Consider the following 19,708-nt stretch of genomic DNA (forward strand, 5'->3'; position numbering starts at 1 on the left):
CAGGTCTTTTGCAGTCTCCTCCAAACACCAGAATGTGATCTGACAGGTTCCCCTGGTGCCAAGTCAAATGAGACTTCAGATCCCACTGCAAAGACCGCATGTGCTACCTAGTGTATTCCACTAACATGATGCACGAGGCCAAGAAGTGTCATGTCACTGTGGCAATTCCTTTCCTCTGGAACCTCCGACGGTTTTTCTTTCCCTTATTGCTCTGCACTTTAGCGGTCCTTACTCCTAGCCTTGCCTTTTCTGTATTATTGTTCAAGACAGCAACTCCAGCTTCATTCACCCAGCTTACCTTCAGCTCTCCGCTCGAACTCTTCTGGGGTAAAGTAATCTTAGCTTTCCAGAGTCCTCGAGGATTGTTTTTGCAAGGTTTTTGGCCATTGGTCATTTGTACTCCTTGGGGCTCATTGTGTTAGAACTCCAAGCAATGATGGGTTTTAAAACCATTCAAAGAAGATCACCCATGCATGTCTACACTTATTGATTATGTGCTTTTCTTTGACCTTAAGCAGCGCTCCGCTGCCTCTTGGCTTGGTTTTGCTATACAAACACTACATAAAAACACACATACAAAACTTTCAACAGAAACATTCATTTAAATGGCCACCCTTCTATGCATACAAATGCACGTACGAGCATAAGTGGCCACATTTTAGATAATGTTTTACAAAAACCATTTCAAACTTTAATAAAAAACAATCATAGGTAAATCCAAAAACTGGGCTGCCATATCCGGATCTACTGGTTTTGCCAATAAATGTTATTTATGTTGTTACATAGTTGACCCAAAATACAGATTCAAGCAGAAATAAATACATGAAAATGAAAGATCACTAAAAGGTCAATACATGATGGACAAACTAGTTTTACCAACATGTGTATATTTGGTGAGCAATGAAAGAATTGGATATTGGCCAGTGATCTAAGCAATTATGTTGAAATCCATGTTTGTAACTTCTAAGCCGTTAAAGACAGAGTATGACAGAGGGATGGTTGAAAATTAGTATGTGACCAGGCACTTACACAGTGGAAGGGCTTGGAAAGATCTTCGAAAGAGCAAAGTTGACATAGCTGGTCACCTGATCCACACTCTCAGTCGAATTCAGCTTCAGGGAGCAGTGAGTCTTTTCTGTTTCAATGAAGATCTGTAAACAGCGTTAAAAGACACGATAAAACACATGTTTTAAAAAACTGAATGTCTCTTAGAAATGTACAGGAGCCTTCATGTCAACATAGCTAATTCAAGCGGAACACTGCTGAAGAGTAAAGCACAATATGGCGTTATTTTAGCTGCCATTCGCCGGAAATTGTATTCACTTCAATGAAACTCAATGGGGAAAATAACGTCGACCGATTTTTGTTTCAAATGCTCCCTCTTTCGTCTTCACAAATGTTAGGAAATATATGCAAGAGGAATCTGCAGCAGAGGACTATCTCACCTGCACGGCTTAGACTATGAGGCTGCTTCAATGTGGCATGCAGCAATTAACAAAACTCCCAAATAAAGTAATAAATCATCTGCGCCTATCTTTGGGAAGGGTGTTTGATGTGGCTCGGCCTGATGTACAATACTGGATCCCTAAATTTCTCAACTGTATAGAGCTTGAGAGAAATGTTTCCAGTGCCAAGCAGTAAGCCCGATAAACCCCTGCCCACTTGAAGCTTTACTGAAAAATGCATGTGCACCTAAGCAGCGCACTGTATCAATGGATTGCACATGCATTTGCAATTCTGGATCACATAAAAGAAATATTTCTGGAGGCGAAATGATGGCCTCATTCTGTCCATCTGGTGACAAGCAATTAAAAGCCTCTAATTAGGGTCCCCTTCTGATCTGAGCTCGCCCAACTTATTTGCCTACTATTTTAATTTGTTAGTGTTAGAAATGGGATTTCTGGTTGGCTAGGGCGAGGGCCTAAGCCAGGCAGGAACCACCACTCTAGTCAGGGTAGTTACATGCTGAAGATAACCCCTGCTCACCCCTTTCGTAGCTTAGCACGAGAAGTCAGGCTTATCCCAGAGGCAATGTGTAAAGCATTTGCGCGACACACTAACACAGCAGCCACACATTAGGGTCATCACAAAAGAGACTCCACACAAGTTGTATAAAATAAATAGCCTTTGTATTACTCATCAACACATTAGAATGTCATCACAAATGTACACTGTGCCACCTGGCACTAGATATACCTATACAGGGGATTATATACATGACAGGGCCAATCGGTCCACTGTAATAACCATTAGGATGCAAGTAGTGAAAATAAAACAGCCAGCAACTACTGGTATTAGCACCTATGGCATTCACATTAGGTGTAAATACATCATGATTAAACACTGGGCATAAACACATTATACATCATCACCTTAGGCATAAACCACATTATGCATCATCACATTAGGCTAAATTAGCAGTGCACCACAGTAACAATGGTCAGGTGCACACATCTCCTTAGGGTCTTACGCCCCACCGGAACACAAGGCGAACCCCCAGGCCCACCGGCCTTATCCTCGGGCGTCCAGCTTTGGCTTCCCCCCCAGTACCCTAAGCCCCAAAACATCAGGGCTCTCCCTACTTGTATTTCCTTACACACAAGCCCTCTACTGGCTCCCTTGGTGTGGATGCAGTAGAGCAATGCCACTAAAACGATCTGCAAGGTAATTGGGGCGGGCATGGGCAACTCACCCTTGTCTCCTCTCAAGAAGGCCCCCACGTTGCAGCTGCCCACGATCTGGCAGTGCAGCTGGGTAACAAAAATAGGCAGCAACAGGATGCCTCCCATGCCCCACTCACCAGAGCTTCTCTCCTTTGTCAGCAGGCTCGTAGTTATGGCCGAAGTCAGGCACCAACAGTGTGCCCTGCAGGCCCCGCTTATGGGAACCTCTTCTGATCTTGCTTGGTCTCCTCGCTGAGACTGATATGTAGTAAAAGGAGAGTCACTGACATGGCATCCATTTTATGTGCCACGTCACAGCGGCAGTAAACTGTGCGCGCATGCCCTGCAATAGCAGAGGCCTGAGACAGGTTTGAAAGGCAACTTTGGTGGGTAGCCCAATCAGCGCTGCAAGCCCACCAGTAGCATTTAATTTACTGGCCCTGGGTATCTGAGATACCACTTTACAAGGGTCTGATAGGTAAATTAAATACGCCAAACAGGTGTAGACCAATCTTACCATGTTTACCATAGAGAGCATGTGCACTTTACACTGGACAGCAGTGATAAAGCGCCCAGAGTCCTAAAACCACCAACACCAGGTCAGAATAAATACTAGGAGGAAGGCAAAGAGTTCAGGGATGACCCTGCAAAAAGGGCCAAGTCCAACAGTTAGCAAATAAAGGGCCTGATCATGATGTCGGTCAGAGTTGGCTCCGACCGAAATTACTGCGGTTTCGGAACCGACTGACCTCGTGTCAGCAGTCCGAACCGCAATTATGATGCGATTGCAAACGCCCATTTCCCGATGGGAGCTTGTGCGGTGGTCAGAAACCAGCCTCAGCAAAAGCTCCCATAGAGAAATAGAAGTTACTGTAAATCCCTGCACCATGTGTCAGGCACCAGCCTGCCATACGGTGCAGGGATTTACAGGGGGGTACCAGAAATGCCTACCACAACCACAACCGTAGGCCAAAGAGAGAAGAGGGCCCTGCTAGGGCCCCCAGATTCGCTATGCCAATCCCTTGCTTGCGACTTGTAATTTCTCTGTAAGAGTACTGGCCCCTATTACCATGGTCTCCTTGAAAAGGCTGTTGCTGTCTTTGTTGAAGGATTCCTAAAGATATTGGTGTGTCTGTATTATAATTTATAGACTGGTGAGTCTCATCTACATGACATCCTAACAAGGATTTGGCAAGGTATGACATATATAGGATCGTTCAGTGTACTTCTGGTGTGAAGGAGGTCGAGTGTAACCAGCCTTCCCTGCATAAAACAGCTGCCACGGCCCACTACCGGAATCCAGCTGTGGTCATGCCCACTGGTGTATCAATAATTGACAAAGATGTTTTCTCACCTGAGGCAAGCAAATACCTTTGCCTCAGCCTTTGTATAATCTGTCAAATGGTCCAGGTATGATGCACTATTCAACCACATCTGTCAGCCATTTCAGGCAAGAATTCCCAGGGCATTGGCGGCCCTGATGGATGTAGCAGTTGTTGCAGAAAACCTTTTTTCCAACATTGTCAAGCCTCTGCCCTTTCTATAAGAGGGCACAGTGCATGGTGATGTCAGGTTTCTGGATGGTGAGGCAAGCTGGAGTATTTTCAGGCACCTTATAAATCTTGTCAAGTCTGGGGAGTACCCTCAATACAGTAGCTGGGTTTTTCATCATTAAGGCCCTCAGACTAAATATGATTAGTTTAGCCTAGACTGACTTTCTTGTTGATTCCTTATAGTCAAAGGAAAGTATTGTTTCCTTTGGTGGAACTAGTGAGTCAAACGTTTTTTATGTTATGTCAGGGAGATTGTGGAAATCTGCAATCTGGTGAATATTCTTTTGTAGGGGGAGTGACATCTCCTGAATGGGTGAACAATCTTTCCACACTAGGCCAGTGTATTAAGGCATGTTCTTCCTGATGGTTATCAAAATATGGGCTACCTCAAGTTGGTGATATAGGCTGAGTTGCCAGTGGTGAGCACCGTGGCAAAGGAGTTAAGGACCTTATATAGAAAGCACACGTAGTAGAGCAGGTGAAGTTGTCAGTCTTGTGTAAGGCTATCAGTGAGATGGATACATAGGTGTCAAAGGCTGTCTTTTAGGCTCAGATGTTGTGGATTCCAGGAAATACTTGTAGTAATCTGCAAACATAGGCCATAGATCCTGGCTCATAGATCCTTGTGATACTTGCCTAGTATGTTCACAAGTCATCACAATGTTCTTCAAAAGACATTGATGGAAGGATAAAAACTGAGACAAGATCAGTGAAGAACAAATCCTCCATCTCCCTATATTCCTTTTCATCTGGATCTTTGTATTTTACTATTAATATTGTTGGACTTAAGGTGGGTTGAAGGGCCATTAACATCATTGACATCTTCATCCGACCCTTCTGAAGCCATTGTAATTGGCATGGGGACACCTTATTTGGTAATACTCGTTCATGCAGATTGGATGCCTGTTTCAGATATGGAACCTATTCTGAAAGATTTTGGTGTCCTTTGTAAGGCAGGTTTCATTGACGGAGCCACCAAAGACAGTACTGTTGTTGGTGGTGTCATGGTCATCTAGAAAGTTGGTAATGGAAATGCCTTGGAGAATGTTGTAAACGGTGTTGTTGCAGAAGCAGTCATTTAACTGTGTCAACATCAATGTTTTCTTACATGATGATCAAGAAGTCATTGTTAATGATGAGCTGGCAATGTTGACATAGTCTCCATGAAGGTAGAGTCTTCATACACATAGAAGATGATACAGGCTTTGATGCTTGTAGAAATGTTAGCATCGGGCTCAGAGGATGGCTTGTTAGCTGACTTTGGTGGCTTATTTTCAGCCAGCATGACTACCTCATGGGGCATCCATTATAGATAATGGGGTAGCCTCTACAGTCAAGACGGATCTGGGCGCAATACGGGAATGAAAACAATGGTCCGTGACCAGAAAAAATCAACCTCACAATTTATGTTGCATTCCACATTACAACTCGGTTAGCAAATAACCTTAAAACACTAAATAATGCATATAAAAAATCCCTGAGTTATGAATTAAACCAAGTAAATAGACCACACATCAAACAGGCTCACAAATATCTGTAATAAATAACAAGATATTTCTTTTTTAGCAAATCAAGAAATTACTTGAACATTAACCATAGGTTGCGCGCAAAAGGATAGGAGAAAGTAAGGTAGTGGTGTTGGGAAGTGAGAAGGTGAATCAAAGAATACAGGTAATCAATTAGATATTTTACATATACTGATAACAAAGATCAGTATATGTACCCTCTCCTGTGTATCCCAGGCCCACTCGAGAGATATAACCGAGTTAAAGTCACAAAATAGGTCACTGCAACTTGACATGGAACGTTTAGAGATCCACGCTAGGAGAAATAATTAAAACTTTCTGAAAGTACCCGAAGGAATAGAAAATGGTGATGTGAAATCCCTGGTATGTAAATTGCTGAGAGAAGGGGTGCTAAAGGATAGACCAGATATTGATCTTGAAAGTGAGACCCTCAGGCAACAACCGGATAGGAAAGCCCCAAGGAAGATACAGTAAAGGAGTTAATTCTAAGCAGGGCCCTAGTAGATTCTTCTCTCCTCATTGACTCTACTAAGAATATTATCCACTCAGATGTAGGCAAAGTTACGGCACAGAGGCAGTGGGAGTTGGGGTCCCGAATGGCAGACTTGAGAAGCCAGGGAGCCCAGGTGATGATGAAATTCCCCGCGGCATTAAGGGTGGTATGGAGAAATAAGGCATATAATTTCACCGCCCCCCAGGAGGTCGATACCTTTCTAATTAATATGAAAGAGACTCATTGTTAGATATTATTGGCTCTCAAGTTGACAATCTACACACATCCCCTTTTTTTCTGCCCTCTCTCGGAAAAGAAGGACTGCATAGGATTAAGCAACACGGATAGGGGTAGCTTATGCATAGGTTAGTAGAACATGTAGAAAATTTGGTGACTGTAGGAGAGATTAATTTAAAAAAGGGAAAATAGAAGTAAAAAGGAAAATGTTCCCCTCAGTAACATATAAAGAAGGGAGGGAAGGGGAGAAAGAAGAAAGAAATAGATAAATAAATAAAAAAGGTGTATGTATCTATATTAGGCTACATCAGTGGTCTTCTTTTTTTTCTCTTTTTTTTCTTTCCTCTCTGTTTTTTCTTTCTCACGTCTAGTTAGAGAGGCATAGGCACTATATAGTTGTAAGTCACATTGAGGCAGAATCCAAGTTAGGGATAAGGGTTTTCAAGATCGCCGAAGTTCATAAGGGGGGTTCCTTAAGGGTGGGGGGTGGGCGCAGGGGGGGCAGGGCAAATAAAGAAAAAAAATATTCCTCATATAACCATGATGGCTGAGAAAAAGAAGAAGCACGTTTTTTTGCAGGAAAAAGACCCATTCCTATGACAAGTACACTGAATAAAATAAAAATAGTAACCTGGAATGTCAATGGGCTGAGAGAAGGAAGGAAGCTTTCCAGAATCTGTGGATTTTTAAATAAATCAGGGGCACATATCTGTCTTTTAGAGGAAACCCACCTAGAGTCACAAGAATGCAAGGTAGCATTCAGGAAAAAAGATGGATTCAGGACGTTCTCTGTTCTAACCAAAGTGGAATACAAGAGGGGTGGCGATGATAATTCGGGCCAACTGCAGGATTAGAGTAGAGAGGTATGAGACTGATTGCTCAGGTAGATGGTTGACTGCATCTTTAGTTATAGATAATTCACGTATAGCTTGTGCAGTGTATTATGGGCCTAATTTAGATTTTCCAGGGGCCCTGATTAGTCTGAAATCTAGCCTCTCGGACTTGAATATACCTATTATTCTGGGAGGTGATTTTAATTTGGTCTTCGACAGAGCTCTAGATCGTACTTCCAGGGCCAAATTTACTCCCCCCCACAAATCACAAACTGAACTCAAAAACATCATGAAAGATTTCAATCTACTGGATGTTTGGAGGGTCAAAAATGGCAACGGAAGAGATTATTCTTTCTATAGCCGTAGACACCTGCACCATTCTAGAATTTACTTCTTTCCTTTAGATCAAGTATTATTTTCTGCGGTTGACACCACATCTTATATTCCAGCCCTGCTATCGGATCATTCTTTGGTAGAATTAACAATTAAGCTTAAGCAGAAAAAGGAAATAAAAAGATGGACACTTGAAAGATCAATGCTTTTAAAAGAGGAGGTGAAAGATGATCTGGATAAGTACGCAGCTGAGTATTTCATGATAAACAGAGGCACTGCATCTGATCAAACTGTATGGGAGGCCTTTAAGGCTTATATGAGAGGTCTCCTAACCACTAAAATGATAGAAAGAAATAAGACTAAAAGAAAAGTGGAAGACTCCATCTTCAAAATAAAACAAAAAGAACTGCAGCTGCAGAAGGCCTCGTTAGATCAGCAGATGAACCTGTCAGCCATACAGGGTGAGTTAGATTGTTTAAGGGCCGAATATCAGGCCAAACTAGATGAAATAATTAAAGATAGGTGGGATGCAAGTAAATTGCAAAATTTCTCATGTGGGGAAAAATGCGGACGTCTTCTTGCCTGGAAGGCCAGGTCCAATAGGGTCAGAAACCTAATTTGAGGATTAATGATGCATAGTACAGGAGTCATATCCTATGATAACAATCAGATCTCTGAGAAAGCAAAACTGTTTATGCAAAAGCTATACACAGAGGAGAACGATTTTTCAACGCAAAGGGCAGAAAACTGGCTGTATCAGCTTGAAGTACCACAGCTAACGGAGGTAGATAGCGCTTTTTTGAGCTCAGATATCAAAGAGGGAGAGATATCCAATCAGATAAAAAGAATGGCTAAAGGAAAGGTGGCTGGCCCAGATGGGCTTCCGGTAGAAATCTATCAGATATGCTCGGACAAAGTCATTCCCGTTCTCACGACCCTGTTTAACAAAATACACTTGGCAGGTGAGAATACCCCACAAACTTGGTCAGAAGCAACACTCACTCTGATTTTGAAGCCTAATAAGGACCCTTCAATCATCGAGTCCTACAGGCCAATCTCGCTGCTAAATACGGATTATAAAATCTTCGCAGGGGTTCTGGCAGCGAGATTGGCTAAAGTCATTAAATCTATAGTACACAAGGATCAGAGAGGATTCATTCCGGGAAGGCAATTGAACAAATTGACTTTTCAAGCCATTGCCGCTATAGAAGTCGCCACCGATGAAAATCTCCCACTAACTTTTGTAGCCATCGATGCCGCTAAGGTTTTCGATCAAGTCAACTGGCCCTACCTATGGTTGGCACTATCTAGATTTGGTGTTCCTATGAATTTTATATCGTCAATAAGATCACTTTACTCCGGTCCCAAGGCAAAAATCCTCGTAAACGGCCCCCTCTCCCCTTTGATGTTCAATTTATATATTGAACCTCTTGTTATTCATTTAAGATCGGATCTCCTCATTAAACCTTTTAATATTGCAGATTTGGCTTTAAAATTTGCTCTATATGCAGACAATCTGTTAATGTTTACTTCTAATCCAAAAGAGGCAATTCCCCGGCTGTTTGACCAAGCAGAGGCTTTTGGGGAAATCTCGGGTTATAAAATAAATAAAGAAAAAACCGAGATCATGCAATGGAACCCAGAGGCGGTAGTCCCAGGTGTTAAACCACAGATGAGATACCTCGGAATACAGCTGGTTCAGGACATTACAGAGATATCCAAAATAAATCTAAATAGAGTATATAAGGAGGTTTGTGGCCTTTTACAACGTTGGTCTGGTCTTTCGCTGAATATCTTTGGGAGAGTGAACTTAGTAAAGATGATCAATTTACCCAAAATCACCTTCCTCTTTAATTCAATCCCATTGACTTTTAGTCCTAACGACATAGCTAAAGTACAGGGAAAAATTGGCTCTTTTATATGAAATACAAAGACATCGAGAATCTCCTGGAAAAAACTGGGGAGGCATCTAAAAACAGGAAGGTTAGCTCTGCCAGATATACTTATATATTGCCACTCCTTTCACTTAAATTTTTTTAGACTTTTGGCAGATAAAACTGATGCCTCAGCTTTAGGCCGATTGTTCCAGGCTTTACTACATGGCATTCCACGAGGGCAAGAATACTTCTTGTTTAAATTTGGTGACCCAAGGTTCTACAGAAGGTGAGGCTAAAGATTTTGGTTGCGGCTTCGAAGAATTGGGTATTTCTTAGGAAAAGATGGGAATCCCCTATTATATGTCACAGGCCCCGATATGGGATTCTCCAGGGACACCAGAATGCCTCAGGGATCAGTTATCACCCCCCCTTAAGTTATCAGGTATAACACTCTGGCAGGACTTGCACAAGAATTCACAGCTCCTTGACTGGGAATCCCTATCTAGATTGACAGGTGGAACTCTCACTAGGTTCAAATATTATCAGCTGTCAGGCTGGTGGGCTACGTTATAATGGGATTTTAACACACTCAACCCAAAGTTTGACCTAGTAAGTAGGAAGGGGGGACGGAAAAAGGAACTATCCTATTGGTACTGGGCCATGACGGAGGCAGAGGGAGTCGCAGAACCCGAACTCCAAAGGCTATGGCACGGGGCTGCAGGTCTAGATTGTAACAATCTAAAGGACCTGTGGGTAGACTCTTTCACCTTACTTATTGTAGCAGTTAAGTCAGCTCCCCTTAAAATAAATCACCTTTTCACCATGTATAGAGTGTACATATCACCAAAAAAACTAGCTAAAATCACCTAGAACATCATTGCCAAGATTTAAACTTCCAGCCGCGGATGACATTCACATGTTTATAGAATGCCCAATGCTCATAGACTATTGGTCTAAAATACAAGATATCTTAGCTGAGGTTCTAGACATACAAGTATCGATGAACTCGTGGACAATTTTGTTTTGGTTAACCATAGATTATCATCTTAACGATATGGCGACTAAATTTATATTCTATGTAATAATCTTAGCAAGGCGAGAAATATGCAGGGCCTGGAAGGATGAGAATGCCCCCACTTTTTCAGAGTGCCTGAAATATATCATCTACACAAGTGAGTCGGACATAGCCTGTGATAACACCAGTCACGATAAGATCTGGGCGGCCCTGGTGGCATGGCGGAACCGATGAGGGTATTCGAATGATTTCCCCTGGGCACTGTTGGTTCTTTGTCTCCATTCTATAAAGGGCCATTCAGATAAAGAGGAATGGAGTGGAATAAGTAAACAGTAGCTACTAGGGGCGTTTCCCCCTTCCCCCTCTCCTTGGGTCTCAAACAACGTTGCCGGAACACCATAAATAGAGGAGAGGAGGGGGGGGGGGATTCTCTTGCTAGAATGCCCACATTGGTATATGAGGAATACAAAAAAAAAAAACAATGTCTCCTTCTATCCCGACTTCGGGCTGGTGGCGCAGGTGGCCAGTCTTGAATTTGTCCCGGCCAAAAGACTCCTCCGGAAGGCGGACATTACTTAATCTTTGCTATATATACCCTGCAAAACTGCGTATACTCCAAGATGGAAAGCCCTACTGCTTTACTGATGTCAAAGCTGCACCAAAAGGTTCTCAACACATCTCATCCCAGAAACCAGTTCCTCGTGCAGCCTTGCCTCATTCATATGACAGCCACGTCAGCGATAATGAATAATTCCTATTAAGACTGCACTGGTCATTGTAGACTGCATTGGTCATTGGCGCACCTGGCCTGCTTTTTGAACCTCTTGCCAGTGAGAGTGGCGGACATCTCATTCCTGCCTTTACCTTTTGATGATTCTATATATGTATTTTTGGGAGCCCATACCGACTCTATCTTAGGTGCCTTGCACCACATCGGCCACCCGGTGAACTTCTGACTGGGTCATTTGCTTTCCAACACCTCAAAGGATGATTCCTTCTGTGTTTGATGTTTTTTGGGATGTGGATTTGGGTGGGGAGTAGGATATGTGCTCTCAACCTAGTTTAGGGGTTGAAGTGGGTGGCTGATGGATTTGTTTATAGGGTTATGGTCTCACGTTCCCCTTCAACATGCTCTCCCCTTGGCACAACACCACACTACTTCACCGCACCACACAGCTGACGGGTCGCGCTCGGCCCGTCCTCTTGCACACACACCAATCCCTCTTTGCGATGCCATGACCACTACTAGATGCCTTACCTGGAATGTCCGCTGGTTAAATGACCAGTGGACGGCCAAGCTAGTTTATGCCAACCTTAATAGGCACCGCATAGTCATCGGTTTCCTCCACGAACTTCATCTAACCCAGATGACTGTCCACCCTCGCTAGAACACAGGGTGGTGCATCATGACACAGATCTCGCTCTACTCTAAGTACACCAGGGGGATAGCCATACTCCTGTGCAAGCAGCTGCCCTGGCACCTGCGTTACGCTGCATGCAATGCTAATGGCAGATATGTCCTACTCCCTGGCACACTTCATAGGCACCCTGTCATCCTGGCCTCGATTTACAGCCCCAACACTGATAATCCAGAGTTCTTTACCCTAGTGTGACATCTGATAACTGGCATAGGTCCGGGTGTAGTAATCTGGAGATGCAATTTCAATGTGGTACTCGATCAGGATGTGGATCACTCTGGTGCCACTTGACGTCCCAATCAGTACAATTTCACGTACTCATGACTGATAACTGCCTCACCAACGTTTGGCGAGTGACACATGAGGAGGAATCGCTATCGTCCATAAGAAATCAATCCGCATCTCAACCAGCTCAGACGTCAATCTCGCCAACTCCGAACACCTCCACTTCCAGATCCACATCGACCCCAAAACCACACTCAGAGGCACCCTCCTCTACAGACCACCAGGACCACGCGCAAAATTCAGTGAAGACATCACAGACTTCATCACTCCACACGCGCTCCCCTCCAAAGACTACATCCTTCTGGGAGACCTCAACTTTCACCTTGAAAAGATCAACGACCGCAACACCACCACCCTCTTGGACAACCTCGCCAACCTCGGACTTAAACAACTAGTCACTTCCCCCACCCACATCGCAGGTCACACACTCGACCCCATCTTCACCTCCAGCAATCATGTCTCCTTCAGCCACACTACGGATCTCCTCTGGACTGACCACAGCTGCGTTCACTTCACCTACAACAAGCCGAAACCCACCAACCACTCCCAACCCACCCTGCAAAGAAACTGGAACAAAATCACCACGGACCAAATCTCCGCATCGCTCCTTCGAAACTCCCCAGCCCTCTCTTCTAACGCCAACGAAGCCGCCGCCAACCTCACCCTATGGTTATCCAACACCGCCGACACCTTAGCTCCACTGAAAAAACGTCAAAGCAAACTTGGCAGCAAGAAAGCCTCATGGTTCAACGATAATCTCAAGAAGTCCAAGAAACTCTGCCGCTCCCTTGAAAAGGCCTGGAAAAAAGACCCAACCACCAGCACCAAGGACGCCTTCAAAAGCGCCACCCGCACTCACCACCAACTGATCCGAAAAGCCAAGAAAATAGCATTTAAGGATCGACTTGACAACAACGCCCACAACAGCAAGGAACTTTTCAACATCGTCAAGGAATTTTCCAATCCCTCGGCCAACTCCAACGACATCACCCCCTCTCAAACCCTCTGCGACTCCCTAGCCTCTTTTTTCCACAACAAGATTGCAGACATCCACAACAGCTTTGACAACCAACCCGGAAACCAACCCACCCTACCATCTGCTGACCATCTTCCCCCCGTGAACACCCTCAACGACTGGAACCCAATCTCCACTGAGGACACCATCCGCCTGATGAATTCCATCCACTCAGGATCCCCCACAGACCCATGCCCTCACCACATCTTCAACAAAGCAGACTCCGTCATAGCACCGCACCTCCGAGACGTCATCAACTGCTCCTTCAACTCCGCTACATTCCCAGAAGACTGGAAACACGCTGAACTCACCGCCCTTCTGAAAAAACCAACAGCGGACCCCACCGAACTCAAAAATTACCGCCCCATCTCGCTTCTTCCATTCCCGGCCAAAGTCATCGAGAAAGCCGTCAACAACCAGCTCGCCACCTTCCTCGAAGCCAACAAATCCCTCGACCCCTCACAATCTGGCTTCCGAGCAAAACACAGCACTGAGACCGCCCTCATCGCAGCAACAGACGACATTCGAACTCTACTGGACAATGGAGACACAGTCGCCCTCATCCTCCTCGACCTCTCTGCAGCATTCAATACAGTCTGCCACAGCACCCTTCTACAACGCCTCAATAACATCGGAATCCAAGGAAAAGCACTTGAATGGATCACCTCGTTCCTCACCGGAAGAACCCAGAGAGTCCGCCTTCCTCCATTCAAGTCCGAGGCCTCTGAAGTCATATGCGGCGTACCTCAAGGATCCTCACTCAGTCCCACCCTCTTCAACGTATACATGAGCCCACTCGCGGCCATCGCACGCCAACACAACCTCAACATCATCTCCTACGCGGACGACACTCAACTGATCCTTTCTCTCACCAATGACCCCAGCACCGCCAAAACTAACCTACACGAAGGAATGAAAGAAGTTGCCGAATGGATGAAACAAAGCCGTCTGAAACTGAACTCAGACAAAACAGAAGTCCTCATCTTAGGTACATCCCCCTCTGCATGGGACGACTCCTGGTGGCCGGAAGCCCTCGGAAAAGCACCCATCCCGACAGACCACGCACGGAACCTTGGCGTCATCCTGGATTCTTCACTCTCAATGAACAGACAAGTCAGCGCCGTTTCCTCTTCTTGCTTCAACATTCTTCGCATGCTCAGAAAAACATTTCGCTGGATCCCCTCCGAAACAAGGAAAACAGTCACCCACGCTCTGGTCACGAGCCGACTGGACTACGGAAACACCCTCTACGCGGGTACTACCGCAAAACTCCAGAAGAAACTCCAACGAATCCAAAACGCCTCAGCCAGGCTCATATTAGACATCCCACGCAACGAACACATCTCTGGTCACCTTAAAGACCTCCACTGGCTACCCGTCAATAAGAGGATCACTTTCCGACTGCTTACCCACGCACACAAATCACTCTACGACATCGGACCAGATTGCCTCAACTCTCGACTGTCCTTCTACACCCCCTCCCGCCAACTACGTTCTTCTAGCCAAGCCCTCGCCACTGTACCTCGCATCAACAAGACCACCATGGGAGGCAGATCCTTTTCATACCTGGCTGCTAAAACATGGAACTCACTCCCCGCTTACCTTCGCCTCACCCAGAACCACCTAGCGTTCAGAAAGCAGCTTAAAACATGGATATTTGACAAATAATCCTCCTCCCCTTCCAAAGCGCCTTGAAACCCTCTGGGTATGTAGTGCGCTATACAAATTTTATGACTTGACTAGCACTGAAGGCACCTGCATTACAGCGGCGCATGATCACGCATAGACTATTGGTTATTCACTCAGGATGTCCTCACGTGAACTACCACTGCTATACATTTGTCCAGGACCCTATCGAACCATGCCCCTGTCCTGCTAGAGATTTCCCCGCCACTGCCACCAAATGGGCTTTCACCTGGTGCTTGGCTACCGGCAATCTGCGTGATGCGCTCTTTCGGGACGTGGTCCGAACTGCGATCATTGACTATCTTGCTACAAAAGAGGGGTTGGTATCCTCCCCATCGACACTGTTGGAGGCTTTCAAGCTTGTAATCCGTGGCACTTGCATTGTGAAGCAGTAGGTTATCCTTAAGGCGATTCGGACACAATTTTCTATGCTTGAGCAGGACCTCTGGTCCCTTGAATTGGAATTTTATGCTACAATAAGTGCCTCCACTATGTTGGCTAATTACGTGATACTTTTGGAATACAACAAGAAGGCTTATAGAGAGACACAATATTTATACCAGTAGCGACTGTGCCCTACTGAGTAGAGGGTGACATCCCCGGGAAGACACAAGCAAACATGCTGAGCATACCTCAGGCTTCAGCCCATGTTGTGGAGCCTATTGATGAGCATCAAGAGTGGCAGGCTACCCTTGCTGGGTTGTTACAAACTATGGCCTTCTTTCATTCTTGGCTCTACAGTGCCTCGAAGGCCCCAGACGAGGAGGAACTGGTGGCCAATCTGGAGACTAATTAGTGGTTATGGTTGGACCAAGCCCACTGTCTCTACCTGGACTCTCCATGAACGGTAGAGAAAATCCTCCAAGTCATACAGGGTCTTCCCAGTGACAAGGCACCAGGTCCAGATGGGTTCACCACTTCCTTTTAGATCTCTGCGTGAAATGGTTCTGGTTATGGTACTCAAGTCAAACCAGCCAGCGAACCACTGTGACTCGTACCGGCCGCTATCCATGATCAATATAGATAATAAAATATTTGCTAAGCTCCTCAAGAATTGCCTCCTCCCCACCGCAATCTGAGATTATCCATTCCCATTAGTCAGGATTCGTGGCAGGTCAGTCCCCAGCGCACAACCTACATGCACACTGTTGACCCCCAGCTTGCTGCGTTGGCTTCTTGCTTGATACCACAAAGTCGTTCGACTCCTTAGAGCACAGTTCTTCAAACTGTGGGGCGCGCCCCCCTGGGGGGGGGGGTGACACCATCTCAGGGGGGGGCGCACTCCACCCTAATATCTCATTGTTTACCACTTTCCTAATCGATGGGGCACAAAGTGTCCATGCTTTTCTGATTGTTAAAGAAAACAGTGAAAGCAGTTTGCTTTCGGTTTCACAGCAAAGGAGACTCCCTGCCTCCCACCGCAGCTGAGGCATTTCAGCTGTCGGAATGAACAATCCCAAACGGTTAGTTCTTCACAGAAAGGAGGCAAAGTTTCTTTAAATTACATTAGTATGGGCATGTCAATTCTTTAGTAACCGTAGAATGCACACCTAATTGCCTGTGTTATAAACGTTTTTGATGCTCAAATGTGTTGTAATTGTCGCGTGCCACTTTGGAATTGCTGAAGAATTGACATATGTACAATTGGTTAGTTTGCACCCGTAAGTTAATATTGTGATGAAAATGAACATTTGGGAAAGACACAGTTAAAGGAAAATACAACACTAGAGATTCACTACTCTGATAAAATTGGACTCATTGAGCACATCAGCTGGTTTTCCCTGCAGTTTCAATTATGCAACGATTTCATGAAGATAGTGTGGAAATTTACTGAGTTGGCAATATCCAGACACATTGTACATTGACAAATCTATCATTAGTTTTAATTTTAAATCAATTTTCTTTCTGTATCAATGATTATGTTTTTTAAATTAAATATTTGGTGAGGAAAAAATCTTTGCATGTTTCAATGTTTTTATTTTTATGGCTTTGAGAAGGGGCACTTAATGAGATATCATTATTATGTTTAGTTTCATGGTTTTTTGTCACGTGGGATGATTGAAATACTCTGGAATGCTCATTGTCATTTAATCGTACATTAACACTTCTGTGTTTGGCAAGATGGTGCGTGGATACGGTTCAAGGTATATTGCACATTTAAGTTGTGAGTGAAAAGCACGTTGTTGTAATGATGTTTCCGTTGAACACAGCGATGTATCAGTACGTTTTTTTTGTTTTAATGTCGGGTGATGGTTCACTGACACCGAGCATGTCGAGTAGCATCAAGATGATGTCAAAGGTTTTAGTTTATGTGCATCATCAAATGATGTGTGTCTATGCTTTGTTTTTTATCACTTTTTTCATTTTTTTCACCTTTATCATTTAATTTTTCTTCATTTAGTATGTTCAATTCACTTTTTTCTCATCTACTTTGTGATGGATGCATGTTACCAAAGAATAGATTACACCCCTAGAGGTGTGCATTAAATAACAATCCATAGGTGTTTGGGAAGGACATTTGGATGGATATGTGTTTTAGTTAATTGTAATTACCGCTGAATATGGTGGTCGCTTATGTAGTGTACCAGATTCCAAACATTTCTGTCAGGCGCTGGGGGGGCCCGACTTCTAAAAAAAATTAGGTGGGGGGCTCAACCTAAAAAAGTTTGAAGACCTCTGCCTTAGAGTGACCATATTAATTCTGAATTCTTGCACACCTTGGGCTCAGCTTGCGCTTCGTCAGACTGATATGGCTTCTGTATGTCTCCCCAACAGCCCACCTCTGATTCAATGGGATGCTGTTGTAACTTTTCCCAGTCACGTGAGGGACCCAATAGGGGTGGCCTTTATCTCAGGTGCTATTTGCCATAGCATTGGAGCTGCTGGTTGCCCGCCTATGGCAGCACCATGCTCACAGATGACTTAATTTCACAACCCGATGGCAGATGGTGTCCATGTACACGGACGATGTCATGTTGCATGTTTGCAAGCCCCAAACTAACCTTGCCCGGGTCGCAAAGTCATCAGATTAAGTGGTTACTCGGGAAGCCACATCAACTGGGCTAAATCCATTTTATTCCCCCTCACCATGTGAGCACACTGGCATTCGAATCGGAATACCCGACACAATGGGTCGTAGAACCAGTACGGTACCTGGGAATACGGCTCAGCCGAGACCTGGGTGAGCTCTGGAGAGTCAATTATGGCCACGCCATGACATGGCTGGTGGGGAAGATACTCGCCTGGACTTGGAATCATCTGTCTTCCACTGGGAGAATTTCAATTACAAAAATGGTGGTATTACCCAAATTCTTGTATCTATTCCTCAATCTGCCGAAAACGCTGACCTTACATTTCCTCCAGCATCTAGGTACCAACCTTGTAGCCCTACTCAGGGCTGGTAGGCAGTCATGGATTCCTTGGGAAACACTGACTCTACCATTCCAGCAGGGAGGTCTGAGTGCCCCTGACATGACCATATATGCATTGTGTTTGCAGGTTCAATATATTAATCTTTGATCAATCACACCCTTTTTCTGCCTCATGTAGTGGTGGAAGCAAATCAGGCAGCCCCCACCCCTTGGCCACAGTATTCTACCAGCCCTACAAGCCGCCACGGGCAGAAATCAACATGGGGTGCACCCGATGGGTGTGGGAAGGTATGAGGTACCAACCCCGGCTTACTTTCATTCACGCTCCCTCCATTCCCCTTGCACACAACCCATGCTCGCGCCGCTGCAGGATGACCATGCTGGAGCACAAGCTCGTAGACAAGGCTTCACCACATTTACAGACATATACCCTGACGGTAAATTCACACCCCAGTTTGTGGCCAACGAACCCAACAAACCCACTCATCACACCTTCTTTACCACTAACTCCAGGCCATTTGCTGTGCCCTGATATTGGCTTCTGGAGCCTTTGTAAAAAGAAAAATCAAATGATTTTGCAATCCTTTGCCTTGCTCCCAGAAAGTAAACACTATAGGCAACCCCTGTGAGGATTTTCAGACTAGGCCCCTGTCGTAGGGTCCCCATAGTCTAAACTCACCTTTTTTAAAGGATTCAGACATGTTCTAGACTTCTTTAGAAAGTCTTAGAGGTGAGGGATATTCTCTCAGTGTGTTGCACGAGACCCTATTGGGTAGCTGTGTGCTCTATAAATCAATATTAATGATGAAATGATGAAACAGTAAAAAAAACGAATGTATCGGTGACTAACAGAGTAGAGCTAAAGGGATTCCCTTCACATTCAACGTAGATATTTAAGCTATGGTGAAAGAATAAATGATGTACTCTATGCTGATTGGCTGAAGCTGGGTCTTTTGAAATGATTTGGATATGCTACTGCTGGGACCATGTTAAAGCTTTTCTCACTATGTATACCACTGCAACATGGGACACCCAACTCAAAGATGGGAGTGATTCAATCATGCAAATCTATGAAAGATTCAATGAGGAGAAAAGGGGAAACTGCTTACTCAGATATGCTGGGCACAGAGTTTAAATACTATCAAAGGAGGTGCTAAAGTTTCTTTGCCTTTAAAGCCTCACTTTCCATTTTCTTCCCACATCCCCTTCGCCATTATCTCCTTGGCACAAAAGCAAGCCTGAAAAGCTTCTCTTTCTCCTTTGTCCCTCTGCCCACTAAAGCACAGCTTTTGTCTGTCTATTGTGTGGTTTCTTTACATCTCTTTACTGTTCAGGGCTCTCATGCGAGGCAGCCACTTAAAGAAGCTGATGAATAACCTCTACAAGACATGTTGTGGCCAGCA

The 19,708-nt window shown here is 44.7% G+C and overlaps 1 protein-coding gene across 1 annotated transcript in view; it reads right to left on the minus strand.

Annotated features, from left to right (window-relative positions):
* CARMIL3 (capping protein regulator and myosin 1 linker 3) overlaps window positions 1-19,708 on the minus strand; it is a 1,161,278-nt gene that overhangs the window by 788,991 nt on the left and 352,579 nt on the right. Inside the window, exon 5 of the mRNA XM_086923677.1 lies at window positions 1,030-1,151. Within this exon, the coding sequence (XP_086779803.1) occupies window positions 1,030-1,151 (122 nt within the window). The remainder of the gene's footprint in view (window positions 1-1,029; window positions 1,152-19,708) is intronic.

This window comes from Lissotriton vulgaris, chromosome 5, assembly GCF_964263255.1.
Source record: "Lissotriton vulgaris chromosome 5, aLisVul1.2, whole genome shotgun sequence".
In the NCBI taxonomy this organism is placed as follows: Eukaryota; Metazoa; Chordata; class Amphibia; order Caudata; family Salamandridae; genus Lissotriton; species Lissotriton vulgaris.